General features: G+C 59.9%; 1 protein-coding gene across 1 annotated transcript in view; it reads left to right on the plus strand.

Moving 5' to 3' along the window:
• Positions 1–390: 390 nt before the first annotated feature.
• LOC124519345 (kinesin-like protein KIF19) overlaps positions 391–21,691 on the plus strand; it is a 45,481-nt gene continuing 24,180 nt past the window's right edge. The window contains exons 1-12 of the mRNA XM_047089530.1: positions 391–570; positions 2,126–2,197; positions 2,529–2,609; positions 5,835–5,945; positions 8,000–8,087; positions 8,940–9,073; positions 9,273–9,398; positions 10,316–10,510; positions 13,329–13,481; positions 14,069–14,191; positions 16,362–16,509; positions 20,442–20,493. Of these exons, the coding sequence (XP_046945486.1) occupies positions 391–570; positions 2,126–2,197; positions 2,529–2,609; positions 5,835–5,945; positions 8,000–8,087; positions 8,940–9,073; positions 9,273–9,398; positions 10,316–10,510; positions 13,329–13,481; positions 14,069–14,191; positions 16,362–16,509; positions 20,442–20,493 (1,463 nt within the window). The remainder of the gene's footprint in view (positions 571–2,125; positions 2,198–2,528; positions 2,610–5,834; positions 5,946–7,999; positions 8,088–8,939; positions 9,074–9,272; positions 9,399–10,315; positions 10,511–13,328; positions 13,482–14,068; positions 14,192–16,361; positions 16,510–20,441; positions 20,494–21,691) is intronic.

Here is a 21,691-nt window from a genome sequence, read left to right on the forward strand (position 1 = left end):
CCTCCCCCTGTGGTGGTGGCCCTCCACCTCCCGATTTGGTTGTGTTTTCTCAGCTGAGCTCTGCAAACTAAAGCATCAGTCTGATCGGTGCAGAAAAACCGTTCTTGCAGCATTTTTTTTGTTTTCCACACTTGTCTGCCCTGGTGAGAAAGACCTTTCTAGACTTCCTTGGAGTCCTACAAGTTAAGTTGTTCGTGAGAGTTGTCACTTTAGCCGCCGTCACGTGGTCGTCTTTGACTATTTAACTTGATTTCTCTCCTGAGAAGGGAGTGAGCAAATCCACGTAATTTCAGCCCCTGTTGATTTGCAACGTCCACTACCCATTGGTGCCTTGTCAGACTCCACCGCGCCTCCTCTTTGTGTCTCTGGGAGCCGAGAGCCTGGGTCAAAATGCACAGAACGGGCTCGCTGCGCTTTCACGGCCGTGGTGCCCATGAACTTGACACATTGGGATTGGAGGAGAAGCTGTCGTCCGTGGGGCAGAAGCAGCTCGGGGGCTGGGGCCGCCTGCCGCCAACCCCACGCCCCCGGCTGCGAGGCGGCACGGGGCTCTCCCTGGTTCCCGGTCATGTCCGTCCGCACACGGTGTCCAGTGTTTCTTATTGGCTTTCACACCCTTTAAGCCTCAGCGTGCAGAGGCCTGGCTTTTTAATTTGATGACGGTAAGAAGGAAAAGGCTCGTGTTTTGATCATGTTCACAGATTTTTAACAGCTTTCAAAAAATTTACTTTCGACTGTTTCCGACTCGGTAGTTGTAATTGTTTTACGTGATTTGTTAATAAAAGAATTTCTGAAACACCTGGTTTGTTTCTCTCTCTCGTGCTCTGGAAGTGGGTTTCCCAGGGCCAGCCCCAGGGAGAGAGTGTTCCTGATCCTTCCTGTGGGGGCGGGGCGTCCCCCTCGCTCTGGCTTCTTTGGCTGGGGCATCAGGGTGGGCGCTGGCCCCAGCCGCCCGCACCAGCCCGCTGTCCTCGTCCTCTTTCCAGAGGCAGGCAGGATGGGAGGGCGTGTACCCTCGCGTTGAAATCAGACGGGCTTTTTGACGGTTCCTGTGGTCACAGGCTGGAGCCTTCGTGGAAGAGGGGGACGTGGGCGTTAGATGGGCGGCTCTCTCCGCTGTCCCCTTGCCTTGTTCATGGGGTGAGGTTGACCTAGAGCTCAGTACTGACCCAGACGCCGAGGAGAACACAGCAGGCCCCACACGACCCTGCCCTCGCCAGCCGCACCAGCACACTTGTGGTTGGTCATGGCCCCTGGGCTGGGCAGGCCAGGACAGCCCTGGTGACCTCGAGGGACTCATTCGACTTCAGGCCCAACCCCTGCTGCTGCTGTGGGCTGCCCTCTGTGGGCCTTTGAGTGCTGTAGCTGTCTCAAAGTTGTGTTTCTCAGATTTGAACTTCGTGGATCTGGCCTCTCTGTGACTGTCCTCAGGTGGGGGAACAGCTCGTTCGCCCCGCTTCTGGTTGTCGACTTGGCAAGGGCGCCCTGCATTGGGTCACCATGCACCGACCAACCTGAGGCTGCAGGGTAAGGTTGTGTGCAGACACCCAAAGGTGAAAGTCAGTCTGGCCCTGGGTGTGGTGCAGAGTGGGACTGGCTGCTAAAAACCACATCCCAGTCGGAATCTGGAGATGGCATCTGGGGAAAAGCGTTCATAGTTAAGATTGATTGTGTTGAGCGTTAGCTAGTGGTGTTTGTCCCCTTTCGGTGGAAATGCTCCAAGGCCAAGCTTTGTGTGGCTCAGGCAGGCAACTAGGAACCCTGGGGTTGCCATGGCATCAGGTGAGGGCGTAGACCCCACGTGCCCAGCATGCAGCTGGCCTGCATCCACCAGGGCCTGGGCCACGCAGCTCCTTGGGGCCTCCCGAGCCACGTGTGCGGTCCCACGTGTGCCGACAGTTAAGGACTGGCTGGGCTCCTGGGGCCTGCTGATGTCACCAAGGTGGGGCAGGCTGGAGGGGGGGCCTGCTGCGCAGACAGGTCGCCAGGAGAGCACGGAGCACGTCACGCCGTCCGGCCCCACAGCCACCGGCCCTTCCCCAGCCCGGGGCAGCCCGGCCTTGAGACAGATGGAGCCCAGGGACCAGCCACTCGTGGTGAGCATCCCCCCTCGTGTTCCTGACAGGCCTACGGCCGCATGTCCCCGAGGCTGCCTCCTGGCCCTCTGCCCCTTGGTACAGGTGCCCACTTGGCACAGGTCAGGTGTCGTGGCTGCGGGTCCCCGTCCAGGGCCCTGCCTCTGCTCCCCTGTCTGTCCCTCTTCACCCCCTGCCCTGTGATCTCCTCCCCGAGGAGCTCCAGGTCCTGCGAGGGCTGGCCAGACCCGTCTGCTGGGTTACTTGGAACTTGAGCCCACCTGACGGTGGATGAGCCGAGGCCCGGGACACACCCATCGGCTGGTTATAGGGAGACCCCCTCGTGAAGGGGGGGGGGGGCAAGGCAAGAGTTTGGGCTGGGGGTCCCTGGAGAATCGGGAGCAGCCTCGGTGGGGCCCCCGGAAGGCAGCCGCCGTGGTGTCCTGCCCTCAGGTGGCGCTTCGGATCCGCCCGCTCAGTGACACAGAACTGGAGGAAGGGGCCACCGTCATCGCCCACAAAGTGGGAGACCAGGTGAGGCTGTGGGGGCACAGGGCGTGTGTCCACAGGGTCGCGACACCTAGCGAACATTAATACCGGACACTGCTGCAGACACCGGGGCGGACCCGTGAGAGACCCGAGGACTTTTCCGGTCCAGGGTGGGGGCGAACGATGAAGGGATGTTCGGTGTCACAGAGGATCAAACAGCAAAGGTGGTCACGGAAGGGCTAAGGCCTTGAGCAGCAGCTAGAAGAGGTGGGGTAGGTCAGTGGTCTCCGGGAGGGAGCGATCCAGGCAGAGGGGAGGGTGGCTCAGGCCCTGTGGCAGGGGTGGGTGTGGCTGCCCAGACCAGGGGGGCAGGGCCTGGCGGAGGCATGATCCCCAAGGGCTGGGGGGCAGAGCCGGTCTGGCAGGACCAGGTCAGGATCTAGGCCCTTTGCTGGAAAAGGGTCCCAGGTGACCATGGTACGGTGGGGCCAGGACCCCTACTCCTCAGAAACCGCTCACAAGATGAGCTCTCAGTGCGGTTTAGAAATGCCAGAATAAATGCCAAGTGGAGGGGGGTGGCAAGACAGATTCTGTCAGATGAGTTGGATTTTTCCATCTGTTGTTAGAAAGGCAGCTGTAACGAGGGGTTGAATGGAGTGCCCGGGAGTGTGTTAGCACTTCAGAGGCGAAGGACCCAGGGCGGGGAGCCTGCCAGATGGGGGTGCCTGGTGCTGACGCGGCAGGGCGGAGGGGAGCCCCGGAGGACGCCACGGGAAGAAGAAATGGACAGAGCTTGTGGGCTGCACAAACACTTTGGGTGCTCTGGGCAGAGGCCGCGGTGAATTAGTGCTGAGTCCGTAGATCGCTAAGCAGTAAATCGAGGTGAGGGTCGTTAAATTGGGGGAAGCAGAGATTTGCAGGAAAGGTTTTGGCCCAGGGTTGAAGACTGTATGTGGTGTTGATAGGGAAACAGCGTTGACTCAGCTGGATTCACACCACGAGTGCACTGGGGGGTCGGGATGCGGGCTGGGCCTCAGTCACCCAGGGGCAGGTGACCAGCCAGGCACCTCTGGGGGGGGAGGGGGGTTGTGGATTGGAGACTGCCCCGTGCATGGTACGGTACTGATTAACGCGGGACAGGGGAGGGAGGGAGTATTCTGCAATCTGTAACAGCTCTCAGGAGAGTGTCGCTAGTGCCCAAACCTTGGTGGCAGCCCATCTGAGGACTGATGGACCTCCTCCCAGGGAGTGCCCCCGCTGTCCAGGGTGACTCCCGCCCTACCTGATAACGGAGGTCAGAATGCAGCCTCTTGTTTGCTGGCCACACAGCTGGGAGGTGACCGACCCACACCTGCACAGTGGCCCCTGCCCACCCTGGCCCAGGGCAGCTCTGTGGGCGGGGGTCGCCCATCGATTCCTAGTTCAGGATGCCGTACTCCTCGTGGGGAGAACTTCTCCCACTTCCTGGGCTTTGGGGACTGGGTGACTTTAGAGGGACTTCTGGATCATGGGGAAGGGTTCGGTGTGGGGAGAGTGTGTCAGGAGAAGGGAAGTGGCTTTAATGAGTTCGAACTTCACTTTTCACAGGGCCTAGGCCCTTCTGAACATTGTGAGCACGTTGGTCTGTGCAGCAGGAGTGGGGCTGTGTGCCCGCGGGTGACAGGGTGCTTTGACAACCGCCCCCCCCCCGGGCCCCCGCCCTGCCTTCCCCCCACATCCTGTTTGGTCTATCCTTCCACTCCAGGGTGTGCCAGAGCCCACCTGTGGCCTCTCCCAAGGCCGCCTCGCTCTACTCTGTACAAGACATAACTTGCTTTTTAAAAAATGAAAGCGGAGTTCATAGAACATAAAATTCGCTATTTAATTAAATTTTTTTTTAGTTTGTTTATTTATTTTGAGAGAGAGAGGTACAACAGGGGAGGGGCAGAGAGAGAGGAGGAGAATCCCAAGCAGGCTGTGCAGTCAGTGCAGAGCCCAACACGGGGCTCAAACTCACAAACCGTGAGATCGTGACCTGAGACAAAACTGGGTCGGACGCTCAACCGACTGAGCCACCCAGGCGCCCCCAAAATTCACCGTTTTAATGTGAGCAAGTCAGAGGCCTTTAGGGCACTGGCAGTGTCCAAACATTGCCATCTCCCCAGCAGGAGACCCTGCGCCCACTCAGCTGCCCCCCTGCCCAGGTTCGTGGGGGAGCATTGCCCCTCGCTGGTGCGAGCCTGTTTAACCGCCAGGCCTACCCGGCGCTGGGCTGTGGGCCCCTGCCCAGTTCCTCCAACATTCTGGCCTGGCTCACAGTGAGCACCTGTGGTGGGAACCGTGTGGACCGGGGCCGCCCGAGTCCTTTTCTGGAGAGGCTCTCCCGGTTAGCTTACATCATGGAAAGCGTGCTGGCCTGAAGCCGGGGCGGGCCTCAGGGGCCGCTCCTGCCCCGCCGGACTCCCCAGGAACCTCTGAGCAGCCCTCGGACTCCCAAGACCTGTTCCCAAAGCTGTGGACCCAGAGGGGGCTCGACCTGGTGGCCAGGAGGCCTGGCGGCCAGGCTCTCGGTCTGCCCAGCCTTGCCCCCAGGACTCTGTGGCTGTCTCCTGGCGCCCCTCCCTCCCCCAGTCCCAGAGCTCCTCTCAGAGTAAACAGAGCTGATGGCCTCTAATGGCCCTGGAGAGGCTCCTTTGAACCTCCCCGTCCCCAGAGGCCCTCAGACTCCTCGCTTTCCCCCCCACCTCCGGGAGACCGGGGGGGGGGGGGGGGGGGGGGGGGGGACGGTTAACCCCACAAGGAGAGGCAGGAGCAGGCTACAGAGCTGGGGGTGGGGAGTGGACGCACTCGTGCACTCAGGGTGGTCTGGGGGCGCACAGCAGCCCCTGCGGTCCATCCCTCAGTTCATCAAAGGGCTTTCTTCCCTCAGTTCATCAAAGGGTGTCCCTGCAGAGCCCAGGGGGCTCTTCACCGAGCCCTGGTACCCGCCGTTGTGTGGGGGACTCGTTGTTGATTGGGTGCTGGTGTTGGGGGTGCCGGGGGGCAGAGCCCAGCAGGCCCGAGGGCTTCCAGTTGTGACTTTGGGGGTGCAGTAGCCTGGAGAGGCTACCCCTTTGCCTAGGAAGTGGGGAGGACGCCTGGGGGTGGAGCCCCCAGAACCCCCTCCTGGCTGAGCAGCCCTTCTGGGCCCGGTATGGAGCCCCCTCGTGTCATCGAGGGTGGGCGGGCCTGGGGTCCTCGAGGGCGCGTGGAGCCTGCCTGGACTCTGAGCAGCCCCCTCGCTGCTCCTAGATGGCGGTGCTCATGGACCCCGACGAGGACCCCGAGGACACGCTGCGGGCACACCGGTCACGGGAGAAGACTTTCATTTTCGACACCGTTTTCGACCAGCATGCCTCACAGGTACCCCCCAGCCCACAGCCACCCGCGTCCTCTCCTCGGGCCGGGCTGGCCGCGGGGGCCCTCTCCAGACCCTGGAGACCCCCTGGAGGACTTGGCGGGCAGGTGGTCCCATCCGTGACTTCTCACAGGAGTCTCCCTGACGAGTAGGAGGGTGGCACAGGGGCCACCCCAGGGGCAGGCAGCAGGAGGCCCCCTCCCACTGGTGCCCGGGGTTCACACATCTTCTCATTCGTCCATCCAAGCAAGGAAAGGGTGTCCCCTCCGCCGCCCATGAGGCTAGGGCACACTCCCTGCCCCGGGGCCCCCATCCCAGGGGGAAGGTGGGCTGAGTAAGCAGGGAGAACTGGTCCTCCGTGAGGGCATGCTGCAGAGAGCTAGAACCTGATAGAGGGGCAAGGGGTTCAGGCCGGGGCTTGGGCGCCCCTCCCACACACACACAGAGGAGATGCTGGGCCTCCACGAGATCCCAGTGAGGCCAGGGCAGGGGGTTCGGGCCCAGTGTCAGGCCAGACTCACCAGCACCCGTAGCCAAGGACGGAAGGCTGTCCAGCACGTCACCCGACCCTCGCCCGTGAGAGGGGTCTTGTCGCCCCACGCTAGAGAGGGGAGCCCGGCAGAGCAGGATTTGAACCCAGGCGCCCGGAGGTGGGAATGTCACCCCCCCCCCCCAGGGTGATGACGTCTGGGGCTGTTTGGCCCCAAGACAAAGCCAGCGAGGGACGCGGGCTCCGTGCTGCCAGCCCTGCACCCAGCTGCTCGTCCCCTCCCAGCTGAAGCGGAGCCCTGGGGCCCCTCCTTGCACTGTGCACCTCACCTCCAACTGCCCGGGAACCACGGGCTCCTCCGTGTCTCCCGGCTCTTGATTGAGGCACACCAGCATCCCCGAAGCCGGGGCGGACACGACCACTCGCTCCCGTCCTTCCTGGCTCCGGGTGGACGGGCATCAGCTGGGCTCGGCACGGATCAGGCCACTGCAGCTCCAGGGAGGGAGCCAGACTCGGCACGTCAGCGGGAGGAGCAGTGGGGAGGCTGGGGACAGCATCTCAGGCAGGACGGGCGTGCGCCACAGGGCCCGTCGAGGCCCACCACCGCCCGTTGGCACTGGGAATGTCCCCTCCCTCGGGACTCGGCCGCCGTCTGGGCAGGCACGCTTCCTTCACTCCCGAGATGGTAGCTGGGTCGGCGACAGGAGGGTCCTGCTGAGTGGCTGCTGCCTGTCGAGCGCTGTCCTCGAGGGCTCGACGTGCGTTGTCTCGCGAGCTTCTCAACAATCCTCTAAAACATGGAAACCTGATCCCCATTTTACAGATGGGGAAACGAGGCTGCCTGAGATCACACAGGGCCAGGTCACAGTCCCTGACGGTGTAAGTCCAGAGCTGAGGAAAGCAGTACTGGGTGGTGCCTCTAGCCTCTGAGCTGTGTGACCAGCCAGGGCTATGGGGACAATTCAGTGACATGAACAGCAGGGTCCAGAGTGGGTGCCCTGCAGGGCAGAGGAGGTGGGACTGTCATTTCTGCCTAATGCAGCCAAACCTACACCCCTGGAGGTATCCTTTCTTGAATACCCCTGTGGACAGGGAGCTCACTACCACACCTATTGCTAGGCACCGTTGCCTTACGTGAAATGCTACCGTCCTGAAACTTTCGCCCCTCGGTCCTGGTTTTGCCCCAGAGAGAGGAGTCCCGACGCTCCTCACAGACACACAAATCCTGCTGTCACCTTCCAGTCGCTGCATTCTGTGTGGTTTCTCTCGGATCTTGAGAAGTCCTGGAGAGGACTCGTGGGTGTCTAGGACCGAGCAGATTTCAGGCTCCTGGCAGGAGCTGTCACGTGCACGCCCGCGTAATCCTCCCTGGAAGCTGGGAGCCCGGCCCCACCTCACCCAGGGGGCGGCACAGCAGGACAGGGGCTGCTGCCATCCTCCCGGGGGTCCCTGGCCATGGGCAGAGGGAACGGGACGTTGTAGACATCACACGTGTGTCCTCTCCAGCAGCCACGTGCCCTGACTCGCTGGGCCGTGCGTTCCACCGTCCATCCGTCTGTCCGTTCACAGGAAGACGTGTACCGTGCCACCACCCAGCACCTAGTGGAAGGCGTCGTTTCTGGATACAATGCAACGGTGTTTGCCTATGGCCCCTCAGGTAGGGCCCCGGGCAGCGCCCCGAGGAGGGCATGGGGTGGGGGGAGCGGACTCGCCCTGATAGTACAAGACACCTGCCACGCGCTGGTCTCACCGGCTCTTCTGTCCTGGGAGCAGCCCCGAGAGGCAGGTCAGGCCATCCCCTTTCTGCTCACAACACAGCTGGGCCTCGGCTAAAATGACCTCCCCAAGGTCACACAGCTGGGAGGAGTGAGTCTGGGGTTCAGCCAAAGCCCGCACCTTGCTGCCTGTCAGAACCCACAGACGTCTTCTCCGCACCCACTGGGTGGGCTCGACAGAGGTCCGCAGAGCTGAGCTACCTGCTGAATCCTGAAGCTAGAATCACAGAGGGCCGGGGCAGGTGGGGAGACTGAGGCCTGAGACGCGCCTTGCCCAGAGTTGCGGCCTGTTCGCTTCGCTTCTTCATTCAGCAGGCCTTAGGGAGCACACACCCCGTGCCAGGCTCTGGCGTTTGGGGAGCAGTTTGGGGGCAGGCGAGCGGCGCCCCTGTAGAGAGGCACCCTGTAGCAAGTTGCACGCGGGTCCCGTCACTGTAGAAACAGCACCGGCTCGGGCCTGGGGGAAGAGGACGCCTCTGGGGCCCACCCCCCACACCGCCTGTGTCCTTGCTCCGATCCCACTATCCCCGCGTCCGCGCTTTCTCCCGCACGTGAGCCATCAGACTCCGGGTCTTTCCCCTGGTTCCCGAGGTGGAAGATGAATGTGTCAGCGTGGTCAGGACAGTCTGTCCAGTGTGGGCGGACGTGAGAACGGTCTCCTGGGAGCGCGCGCCCGGGTGGGGTTGGAGCCCACTCAGGACTCCCCGCCTGGGTGGGCGCCCCGCCGTCTGCAGGCGCAGGGAAGACGTACACCATGCTGGGCATGGACGCGGAGCCCGGCGTCTACCTGCGGACCCTCAGTGACCTGTTCCGGGCCATCGAGATGCGCGGCAGCACGGACTGGGGTGTGTCGATGTCTTACCTGGAGGTGAGCTGCCCACCACCTCGGTGCCCCGTGCACAGCAAGCCTCTGTGTCCCCCCCCCCAGATACCCGTCACGGGGACTGTCGGCCCTCGGGGCGTCTGAGATCTCCCCGCAGCCGCGAGGCCCGTGATACCTGACACTAAACCTCCCGCTTTCTTTGCACCAAAGCTTCTCAGTTTCCAACTGTTGTCTCCCCTCCCAGATTTACAACGAAGTGATTCGGGACCTCCTGAACCCGTCCTCAGGGTTTCTGGACCTGAGGGAAGATTCTCGGGGCAGCATTCAGATCGCAGGCCTCACGGAAGTCTCTACCTCTAACGCGCAGGAGGTGAGGGTCCCAGGGGCCCCCGGAGGGAGGCGTGCCTCAGCCTGGGCGGCCGCGCTCGCCACAGCTCAGGGGGCGGAGCTGGACGCACAGCTCCGTGTCATTTCTCGGCTGCGGGGACAGTGTCCTTGCGCCCACACCCCTCCCCCGGCCCGCGCTCAGGGCAGATGTCACCGATGGACCGCCCATTCTTCCCGCTGCACCCAGACGCAGGCTGGGAGGCCTTCCCTACACGGCAGCCCAGCCTGTCAGGGTCAACTGCATGCTTGAAACCCACTTGCCATCCTGAGTGGGCGTGTTGTCCACATGTCCCACTCCCCCTGCTGGCCCACACTCCGCAGTGCCCTCAGGATGGGCCTCCTGCTTGCCGGAGAGCCTCAGGCCTCCCTGTTGCCCCCAGGTCCTTCACGGACGCCCCGAGGCCCAGCCGTGTGCCCTTAGCAGTGCCCCTCGTGGGTTCAGGTCGGGGAGAGGAGACTTCCTGCCTGTTCTCCCATGGTGACACTGTGTCAGTGTCCTCCCTCACCGCATGCTCTGTGGTCTCAGCACCGCCCGGCACATAGCAGGTGCCCCGCTGGCCTGATCCCCACAGCGGCTTGCACACAGTGGGTTTCAGCCCAACCTGCCAGCTCCAGGGAGACCACACGACTGTGGGGTTCTGCGGTGAGAGGTTCTGGGACACAGGCAGGCGATCCATTGGTGATGCCTGCCACGGGTAGAGGAGGGGAGAGCGGTGCAAGTGTCTGCACCCTGCCGTTCCTGCCGCAAACCAGAAATTGCCTCCTCTGGACGAGGTTCTGTCGGCAAAGAGCTGCCCAATAGGGCTCGGGGGACAGGCCTCCTTCCTGCCTCCTGGTTCTGCAGGGAGCGCGTGGCCTCTCGGAGGCCCCCGACGTCCCCAACTCTCCCTTTGTCCTCAGATCATGCACCTTCTCACCAAAGGCAACCGGCAGCGCACGCAGGAGCCCACGGCCGCCAACAAGACGTCGTCTCGCTCCCACGCGGTGCTGCAGGTCACCGTGCGCCAGCGGAGCCGCGGCTCGGACTTGGCGGAGGGAGTGCGCGTTGGGAAGCTCTTCATGGTGGACCTGGCGGGCTCCGAGCGGGCGTCGCAGGTTCTGTCCCCCCTCCCGCCCAGTCACACCGTCCCCAGTCACTCTGGTCTGCGAGCGGGGCCCCTCCTTGTCCAACAGCATCTTCAGCACCTAGAACAGCTCCTGACCCCACAGAGGGCCCGCTAGCTCACTGGCTACCCGGCTACAGAGTGAGCCGCTTCTCAGCACGTGCTGAGCAGCCACGCCCACGGAGCCAGAACTTACAATTGCACAGTTCCCGAGTGGCAGGCTCTCCTGACCCACCCACCCTCAGGGAGCTCTGAGCCTCTGGGGGAAGGCAGATGTGTGACCAGAGGATTACGACGTGGGTAGGCCTGTGCTTTGAGATTCACAGTCTGCACAGAGGCTGGAGAGGAGGGCGGGGTGGTGGTGTGGGGTCATCAGGAGTTTGGGGAAGGGTGCAAGGAAGGGCATGTCAGATGGAGGGAACGTGGCTGTTGGGAGGACGGTGCCCAGTTCACTCCTGCCCAACACGGCCACAGGCCCTGACACTCCTTCCGAGGGCCCCGCCTGCCTGCCCCTGGGCTCTTGGCTTGCCTGTCCTTTGCAGCACCTGTCACTGGGAATGGGGCTGTGCTTACCTCGTGCCGCCCGGTGGGCTGGGCCTTCCTTGAGGGCAGGACCCAGCCCCAGGCCGGGCACAGAGAAGGTGTTTGACAGAGGCCGAGTGAGAACAGCAGTGTTACTGACAAACGACAGTTCACACGTCCCCAAAGACCAGGCCCTTAGTGTGCACAGTCCACGTAATCCCCCCGGCGCAGTATAGGGTGGGGAGCACGTGTGGAGCTGGGACCCCGGCGTCGTGTGGATCCAGGCTTTGGGCCTGGGGGCGTTGGGCCCGCATCTGTGCCTTTCACTGCTGTGATATTCGTGCTTCTGGTTGGCATCACGTGCTCTGTGTCTTTGGGGTTTTCCATCACGGAGTCGTTTCCCTCATCCGTTCACTGACCTGCCCTGCCGAACTGAGCAGGGCCTTGCCAGCTGCCAGGGTCAGGCTGGCGTAAAAATGCAGTGTGTTCGTAGAAACTGTGAGGCACAGCAGGGCCAGGACACCAGGAGACGACCGCCGTTGGAAAGACAGTCTTCGCTGGCAGTTCCCAGAGGAGGGGGCACGGGATGCCCTGCGGGCCACAGGGGACGCCCCAGGGCCAGTCAGGAGGCAGAGGGAGGCGGTGCTCGGGCGAGAGCCTCACTGTGGTTTCTGCGGGAAGGAGCGGGCGAGGCGGGGCAAGCAGGCTGAGGACCCACCAGTCTGGGTGATTCCAGTGGGCTCCAGGGCATGGGGGCTGTCCCGGCTGTCTGGTCCCTGGGGGTTAGGACTGGGGGACAGTGGCCCAGAGTGTGAGGGCCCCACGGAGGAGGGCGTCGGGGTGTGGGCTCTGGGTTGACTGGTCTGCATCCGAGAAGTGTGCTCCTGGGTGAGGGGTTTAGGACCCTCAGGAACTGGCTGGCCCTGGGCGGGGGGGGGGGGGGCGGGGGCAGTCCCTCTAGGGTCAGCAAGGGCTCCAGGTGTGAAAGCATCAGAGTACAGACAACAAAGGACACGGCTGACACACAGGCAGATGTGGGTGCAGACAGGTTCATGCAGGTGGAGCCCCATGTGATGAAGGTCTGGGACTCTGGCCTGTTCCAGCTGGGCTTGGCTGTGTCCTCAGGGGACAAGACGGAGGGGTTTCCACAGAGGGGGTCCAGGGTCTGGGTCCTTGATCTCACTCTCCTGTGACTTGCTGTGTGCCTTTGGGGAAGCTGCTTCCCCCTCTGGGCCTGGTTTTGTTTCAGTTGTATATTCAAGTGGCCTGCATGGGCTGCTTTGAGAATCTGCTCAGTTCTCGCGAGCTGTCATTTCTTCACCGAAAACCACGCATAAAGTAGTCTATTCCCGGGCACAAGGTCTATGACACAGACACATGACGTGGGCAGCTGTCCTGGCTCTGGCCACTCCAGCAGCTCTGGTCCTACCCTGCACCAGCTCCCACTTAATGAAATTAGTAGCCAGCGTTTACTGCTTGCCTCTGTGGGCACAGGTCCGAGCTGGCCTGTTGTACACGTTCCGCACTGAATCCTCACTTTAATCCCTGTGAAGTTGGAAGATTGCCCCTTCTGGCAAATAAGGAAGCTGGGACAGACTGGGAGAAGTGTCAGAGATTCTCAGACCGTGCTGTCAGGTGGCTTCCCGTGCCTTTAAGGAGGAGATGTTCTTTCCCCCTGGTTTCACATGTACTAGAAACACAGTGCAGAAAATGTGGAAAATAGAGATAAGGGGAAGAAAGGGAGAGTCCCCGTGGTGCTTGCTCTGGGAGGTGCTCATGTTGCACCTTCACGCGGGCAGCACCTGCTGTGGGCCAGGTGGTGCCGGGGTCCCGGGCCACCGTGGAGCCTGGGGGGTCCAGTGGAGAGCGGCTAGGAAGATGTTAAGTGCGTAAAGGAGCACGGCGGCTGCCAGGGAAGTTACATGATGAAGGAAATCGGGTGCGAGGCCGGCCACCACGGCCCCCCGCTTCAGAGAGTGAGGTCAGGGGTGCCCCTGCAGGAGGGGAAGGACAGGGAGGTTCCGGCATGGGGGGCGCCCACGTAAACCCGCACGCTCGTCTGTTTCTCGTCGGAGTGGGGTTGTCGTGCACAGAGCTCCCTGTCACCCATTTCTCATCTCGTTTGCTCACTGGAGGGCATGTTGGCTTGGCCACACCCCTCCCTGGACACTTAGGGCTCCACGCAGAGTCCCGGCACCCACCTCCGGGCCCCAGGCTGTCAGGGGAGCAGGGGTGCCCGGGTGGGATGGGGTCAGTGCACCGTGCGGACCTCGTCCCCTCCCACCCAGACCCAAAACCGCGGCAAGAGGAGGAAGGAAGGCGCCCACATCAACCGCTCCCTGCTGGCGCTGGGCAACTGCATCAACGCGCTCAGCGAGAAAGGCGGCAGCCGGGCGCAGTACGTGAACTTCCGGGACAGCAAGCTCACGCGCCTGCTGAAGGTACGGCTGCGGTAGCCGCCTGCATCATCCGGGGCTTCTCTGCCGGGAGGGAGGCCCAGACCTGGCTCCGAGGACCCCTCCAGGAACCCCCGAAGGCAGGAGAATGCTGTAGACACCGTTGCTAGTCACTGCCTGAGTCCCACGCCATCCCTCCGAGTCTGGGCCAGCCAGGGGCTTGCATACTCCCAGAGACAGAGAGCTCACTACCTTACTGAGGCCGCCTGTCCCATCCTGGGCAGTCTGACATTGAGACACTGCCCTCTGTGCTGAGCTGGGTGCTGTCCTCTCTATTCCATAGCAAGAGGGTGAGTAAACAAATTGGCAAAGCAATAAATACACATCCCTTCAGGTTTGGCCTCTCTGCTCTGGTCTCATCAGAACAGAGGTCCGATGGGGTGGCCTTGGGGCAGGTCTCATTGTGTCCCTTCTGCATGTCCCCTCCCCGAGCACCAAGCCCTTGGTCCTGCCATCACCTGCTTCCCTCAGGGTTTGGAGCAGGAACCTCAGAGGGAGGGTCCAGGCAGGCCTGGGACGGGCACTGGAGGGCCTCTTCCCATCACCCCCAACTCAGACCCTCTGCTGAGCAGGACGCCCTGGGAGGGAACAGCCGGACCGTGATGATCGCGCACATCAGCCCGGCCAGCACGCACTTCGAGGAGTCTCGGACCACCCTGCTGTATGCCTACAGGGCAAAGAACATCAAGACGAGGGTGAGGCGCCCCCCCCCCCGTTCCTCATCTGCTCCCCCACTGGCCAAATTCTCACTCCGGGCTCCCTCTGGAGCCTCCCTTCCACCCCAGGGCTCCTGGCGGCCCTGGGCTTGTGGCCGCCTGACTCCAGCCTCTGCCGCCACCTTTACGGGGCTTCCCCAGGAGGATCTCATCTCAAGAGCCTTTACTTAACCTGCAAAGACCCTTTTCCCAAATGAGGCCCCATTCGCAGGGTTCTGTGGGTTCAGGACATGAGTTGACTTAGCTGTTCGCCAGGCACCCTCTGAGCTCTTGATGTCTGGATTTATTTACCTCTTCACGCCCTCTCGCCGGGAGGGAGGCCCGTCATCCCGTTGTGCAGACTGGGCAGCCCGAGCGGAGCACCGAGAGAGGCTCCCACGTTCTGGCTCCAGGGGCCACACTTTGGGCCCCTCCCCCCTCTGGCTGCAGCTGCACTCGGTGTAGAGAATCCGACTGCGGCTGCACGGGTGTTTAGTGGCACTGTGTGTGTCTAGTGGCCAGCGAGTGAAGGGGACGCTTGCGGGGATGAGCCCCGTCCCGAAGCGTGGCCACGAGCTAGGTGCCGGGATAGCGCCTACTCTCAGCCAAGCTTCGAGCACAGCAGCGGGCAAGGCCGCTGGGAACCGTGTCTCCCACACACAGATCTGTCACTTCCAGCTGTGGCCAGCGCTCTCAGTGACAGCCGTGGGGCGCGAGAAGGGAGAGTGACAGAGGAGACAGAGTTTAGGGGGTCAGTCCAGCACGCCGGGCCCCGAGTGAGGAAGAGCCCGTGGGTGTGCTCACGTAAGTGCGTGTGCCTCGTGGCCTGCTGGTTCACCCTCCAAATCACCAAAGACAAACCGGGACCCGTGTGCGTCCGAACGCTGTGTCACTGGCAAGCCCCAAAGTGCCCGTCCAAGGGGACGCGGCGACTGCTGGGCAGCTGTTACAGAAGGTGGGGTACACGCATCTGGGCAGAGGGACCGTGCCCCAGCGACAACGCTGGATGAGGGAAGCAAGTAAAAGTGAGAAAAGAAAGCCAGGCGGCACCCGGCTGGCTCAGTCGGGGGAGCATGGGACTCTTCATCTCAGGGTTGTGAGTTTGAGCCCCACGTGGGGCATGGAGCCTACTTAAAAATTTTTTTAAAAAGAATAGTAGCCCCGGTTTGATATGTTTACATAAAAAAAAAAAAAAAGCCAAACCTGTACCAAGAAACTCCCTATAGGTGTCTCTGGAGATACATTTATATGAACAGAACCACCTCCGGAGGGCACACACCCAACTGACCACAGTGGTTACCTCTGGGGAGGGCCTTTGACGGATGTTCGAATTTTCCATATTGTGCCAAATACGCATGACATAAAATTTACCATTTCAACCACTTCTGAGTGAGCAGCTCAGGGGCACCGAGCACATTCACGTGCTTTGCAGCTGTCCCCACTGTCCGGCTCCAGAACGTTCCATCTTTCCACACTGAGACCCTGTCCCGTTACACACAGACTCTCCACGTGCTCCCCCAGCCCTGGCCCCACTGTCTACTCTGTGTTTGTGAGTCTGACGACCCTGTGACCTCGTGTGACTGGGTCCCACTGCGTGTCCTCCTGTGTTGTGAGTCTGACGACCCCGGGACCTCGAGTGAGTGGGTCCCAGTGCGTGTCCTCCCGTGTCCGTGAGTCTGACGACCCTGGGACCTCGAGTGAGTGGGTCCCAGTGTGTGTCCTCCCATGTGGTGAGTTTGACGACCCCGGGACCTCGTGGGAGTGGGTCCCAGTGCGTGTCCTCCCGTGTCCGTGAGTCTGACGACCCCGGGACCTCAAGTGAGTGGGTCCCAGTGCATGTCCTTCTGTGTCCGTGAGTCTGACGACCCGGGACCTCGTGGGAGTGGGTCCCAGTGCGCGTCCTCCCGTGTCCGTGAGTCTGACGACACTGGGACCTCGTGGGAGTGGGTCCCAGTGTGTGTCCTTCCGTGTCTTGCTGTGTCACTCAGTATCATTTCCTTGGCGTTCATCCACATGGGAGCAGGTGTCTGGGTTTCCTCTCTTTTTAAGGCTGAGTTGCATTGATCTGAATTTTCTTGACATAAATGTGCTGGTGTAGCTGTAGCATAAATATCACATAGTGGGTCCGTTCTGGCTAGGTCTGACCTCGGCCGCATGTCCCACCCACCAGGTGAAGCGCAACCTACTGAACGTGTCTTACCACATCGCACAGTACACGGACGTCATCTCCAACCTGCGCAGGGAGATCGAGCACCTCAAGTCCAAAATTGAGAAGCAGGAGGAGAAGAGAGGAGAACCCGGGGTCCAGGACACACAAGGTAGGGCCGAGCTCCTGGGGCCTCCTGTGGCTTTGCCGCCCGAGCCCAGGGCACGTGGCCGTGGCCGTGGATTTCCGTCCCAGCCTGCCACGTGCTGCCTGTCGCTCCCTGGCCCGCAGAGCGTGGGGAGTGGCTGCCTCCTCTGTCTTCTCCTGATCTCTTCCTTCTTTCCTTTTCACCCTCCCACCGTTCTGTTTTTTCTTTCCTCTTAGATCAGTTTTTCTTTAAAAACACAAATCTTTCATTCTGGGATAACTAGATTTACACAGAAGTTGCAGAGATAGTACCGAGAGTTCTTCGCTTCCCCTCATGTTGGCGTCTAAATTGTTATTTATTTGTTGAGGCAAAACCACACATAACAAAATTCACCATCTTTTTTTTAAAGTTAACTTGTTTATTTTGACAGAGAGAGAGAGAGAGAGAGAGAGAGAATCCCAGGCAGTCTCCCCGCTCAGTGCGGAGCCCAACTCAGGACTCAGTCTCACGAACCGTGACATCATGACCTGAGCCGAAGTCAAGAGTCAGACGCTCAACCCACCAAGCCACCCAGGTGCCCCTAAAACTCACCGTCTGAAAGTGCACCGTTCACTGGCATTTGGCAGACCCCAAGAGTTCTGGGTTCGCCCCTCCACCTGGCCGGCCCCAAAGCAAACCCCGTGCCTGGCATGCAGTTTCTCTCTGTCCCTCTTCTCCCCCAACCTAGCTTTATTTAGGCCTCCCTTAGGGGTGAGCATATCATAGCTTTTCCATAAAATTATAAAATTAATCAGTAAGTTAAAGTAACCGTAAAAACGGCAGTAAGGAAGTCAAGTGTGCTTAGGCGTATAAACACGTGCTTACCTACCCACAGACACGTTCTTGTGGCTAATTGAGATAGGCTTTGCCATAATGAATAAAGACATTTTGAAAATCCGCAAGAAGGAATAAGTGGTCTAAAACTGAGGAAGAGAACAGGCGATTCAGAGAATTCCCAGGGGCCGACAAACACGGGAAAAGATTCTTAACTGCGTTAGGAAACAGATACACATTGAGATAATTTTCACTTGTGGGATTGGCTAAAGTTAAAACGCCAGGTAACAGCGAGCGTATGCGATACACTGTGTAAATGGCAGCTTAAACACTCTTACTGGGAACGTGAGTCAACGTGTCTCAGGGAGGCCGGCTTGCGTCTGTTCGAACTTACAGTGCGTGGGTTCCGTGCCCCAGCCCTCTGCACCATGCAGGTGCACCTGCGTGCCGCGAGGCATGCCTCTCCCGTGCCCAGGAGGCTGTGGGACCCTAAGGTGCCCATCGGAAGGGGCATCCCCCACTGTGGTTAGGGAGGGTGGCTAGGCCAGTCTGCGCAGCCGGGCCCCTCGAGGGTGCGTCACTGGGTGGCCATGAAAGAGTAGCGGCCCTCCGATCCCCTTCACCCACCGGAAATCCCACATGTGTCTCTACATACACGTTCCGGTACAAAACCCCGCAGGGAACGGTCCGGAAGGGCACACATCAAAACGGCAGCCGTGGTTTTCTGTGGGTGGGGATCGGGGATTTGGGGGGTGGAGACCAGATGACAAAGAGGGTCTTCAGTCTTGACCTATTATTTGAATTTTTCTGATAAAAACAATGTCCCGTGTTGCTTGTGTAAATACCGCGAATTATAAAATCATAGTACTATGTGTTCACGACGCACAACTTGCCGAATACGGCAAAGCATGGGAGGAAAACAGAACTCAGCGACAGGCCCGCAGCTTGCAGCTGGTTCTGTCCGGTCTCTTCAGGAGATGAGCACGTGCGCCCACTGCCCCACGTGCCCCCAGTGCCCCACACGCACCCACCGCCCCACGTGGGGGGGTCATGCTCTTTACGTACCGGTTGAGGGCCTGCGATGGAAAGGGTGCCCTTCTCAGTGAGGTCCAGTTGGCCCTGTCCTCAAGCAGCGTGCACTCTCACGGGAGGGAGACAGCAATGATCGAGTGGAGGTGTGAGACCGAGAAGCTGGGTGGGGTCGGAGTTGGAGGGGAGGAGGCCACGTGAGCTCGGCCACGTATCAGGGCCTTTCTGAGGAGGCAGTGTCTCGCCGTGCGAAGGAACGAGCCACACACAGACCGGGGGCTGAGCCTTCTGGCTGAGGGGACAGCATGTGTAAAGGGCCTGGGGCAGAGAGCAGGCCGGTGTGGTGGCGCGGGGGCGGAGGTGTGGTGGGGATGAGGCTGGAGAGATGGTGCTGAATGGGGCCTGGGCTTATGCTGAGGGTTGGCATCCGGGGAGGCCCGGCAGGGCGTGGGCAGCAGAGCAGAGTTAGGGGCCCCCTTGAGATGCACAGTCGTAAGTGGAAGGGAGACCAGGCGACAGAGCGGTCTGCCTCAGTGCGCTGCCGGGGAGGAGGGTTCTCCACGGTTGCGGGTTAGCCCTGCGAACGTGGCAGGACTTGAGGGGAGGCCCAGGGCGATCACCACGGTCTCCCGTGAGCGCCAAGGAAAGGAGAGTGCCAAGGAAAGGTTGAAAATGCTCACAGTCCGTGATGGGATTTCCAGCACTCGTGGGGGAGAAGGGCCGGCAGGGAGGGGCAGAGCCCCCAGGCTGCAGCTACCCCTGTGACCCAGCCTGGGGACCCCTGTCAGGAGTCAGGAGCGCCTGAGAGGATTCGGGAATCACCAAGAACAAGGAGAGAGCAGTGCTGAGGAGACACTGCCAGACTGAGCGTGGATGTCATCCCTGGAGAAGGGTCAGTGGCATCCGGGAGGCCCTGGCGAGAGGGTGTGTTGATTTCTGCTCCTGTCTTCTGTCCTCTCCTTCCTCACACCAGCTGTGGGTTTCTCCTTCCTTTCCTGGTTCCCTGAGGTCACTGCCATCGTTTTGCTGTGAACCTGTGTGGGTGGTGTTTCCCAGAGAGGGACACGGGATTTGTGTGCGTGCGTAGTGTGGGGCAGGGGCGTGGCTTAGTGCCTTTACACAAACAGCACCAGCCTATAGCTGTGCCTAGTGTCTCTCCTCCAGGATGTGTCCTGGGCCCGCCCATAAGCGCAAATGGGTCTGCCCCTTCTAACAGAGCGGTGCACAGGAAGGACACACGAGAGTTCGCAGTACCTCGTCCCTTTTGATGGGCACTTGGGGGCTTTCCGGTTATGTAGCCTCGCTGAGCACACGGCACCTGTTTCTCTCCAGTGATTCGGAGGTTTGGGTTTCTGTTGGAGCAAGAGGATGAGGGAAGTGTGCAAACAAGAGGGGCTGTTGTTGATGGCAGCTGAGTCCCAAGGGGCCAGCGGTGGGTGTTGAGGGCAGCTGAGTCCCAAGGGCCAGCAGAGGGTGTTGATGGCAGCTGAATCCCAGGGGGCCAGCGGAGGGCTGGGGGGCCAGTGAGGGTGGAGGACAGGGTTGTTGTGGAGAATTTGCAAAGCCAGGTGGTGGCCAGGATGCTTGGGCTTCGTTGGGGTCAGGGGTCAACAGGATGCATGGTGAGAGAGCCTTCATCCTGATGGCCTCTTAATTATTGGGGCTGGTCCTAGGTGGTCTGTAGTGGGAAGACAGGCAGTGTCCTGAGGGGTGGTGATCTCACGATGAGCCCTGAGGGCACCACAGGCTTCCCCTTGGGTCCTGCTCTGCCATGCCTGGGCAGCAGTGGGACCCTGGTGTGCACAGCTTTGCCAGGATCATTATCAGCATTTCCAGGATACCAAGTACTCCCCAGAAACCTTGGTTCGGTCATCTGGCTGCATTGTGCATTTCACCCATCTCTGATTGCTTGACATTGAGGGAAAAGGTGCCCCTTGACCACTGCCCTTGGGTCAGAGGAACAGACTGCATGCGTCCAGAGTGGAGCTCCCAGTGGGGCAGTCAGGGACTACCATCAATTAGTCATAAACAGCCATTAGGTAGGAAATTACATGGAAACAAAAAAGACAAAACTGGTTTGTTCTGCGGAACTTACGTTCTAGCAGGAAAGGGAGATGTCAAACATCTATCACAAAATGTTCATCAATTATCGATATGCAGAGGACTGTGAAGGAGAAGGCGTGATGTTATCAGAACAAGTGGCAGGTGGACCCAGATTGAGAATCTGGGAGGATTTCCCTGAGGAAGTGAGGTATGAGCTCAGATGGCTAGCCCAGTCACACCCCTCCTTGGATTCCTGAGACTCAAATCCAGGTAACCCGACCCCAAACCAAGCAGGGAGACCATCTAAATAATCTACCCAGTTATCTATCTATTCATCCCTTCATCCGTCCATCAATCAATCATTTACTCACCCATTCATCCCTCCATGATCTAGTCATCCATCCATCCATCCATCCACCCATCCATTATTCACCTGTCCATCCATCTTTCCATCCTTTCATTATTCACCCATCCATCTCTCCATCCATCCTTCCATCCATCCATTATTCACCTGTCCATCCATCTTTCCATCCATCCATCCATCTTTCCATCCATCCATTATTCACCTGTCCATCCATCTTTCCATCCATCCATCCATCTTTCCATCCATCCATCCATCTTTCCATCCATCCATCCATCCATCCATGAATCCATTATTCACCTATCTATCCATCTCTCCATCTATCCATCCACTCCATCCACCCATCCATCCATTATTCACCCATCCATCCGTCTCTCCATCCATCCATCCATCCATCCATCCACTCCAACCATCCATGAATCCTTTATTCACCTATCCATCCATCTCTCCATCTATCCACTCCATCCATCCATCCATCATTCACCCATCCATCCATCTCTCCATCCATCCATCCATCTCTCCATCCACCCATTCCATCCATCTATCCATCCATTATTCACCTATCCATCCATCTCTCCATCCATCCATCCATCCATCTATGAATCCATTATTCACCTATCCATCCATCTCTCCATCCATTCATCCATCCACTCCATCCATCCATTATTCACCCATCCATCCATCCACTCCATCCATCCATCCACTCCATCCATCCATCCACTCCATCCATCCATCCATCATCTATTCATCCATCCACCCATCCTTTATGTACCCATCCATTTACCCATTCGTCATTCACTTACCCATTCATCCATCTATCCATGCATGCATGCATCCATTATTCACCCATCCATCATCCATCCTTTACCCACCCATCCACTCATCCACCCATCTATCACTTATCCATCCTTCCATCCATCCATCCATCCATCCATCCATCCATCCATCCCTCAGCCACCC

This window comes from Lynx rufus, unplaced genomic scaffold, assembly GCF_022079265.1.
Source record: "Lynx rufus isolate CCGP_SWC_20201006 ecotype Redwood Valley unplaced genomic scaffold, mLynRuf1.p SCAF_27, whole genome shotgun sequence".
NCBI classification, from domain to species: Eukaryota; Metazoa; Chordata; class Mammalia; order Carnivora; family Felidae; genus Lynx; species Lynx rufus.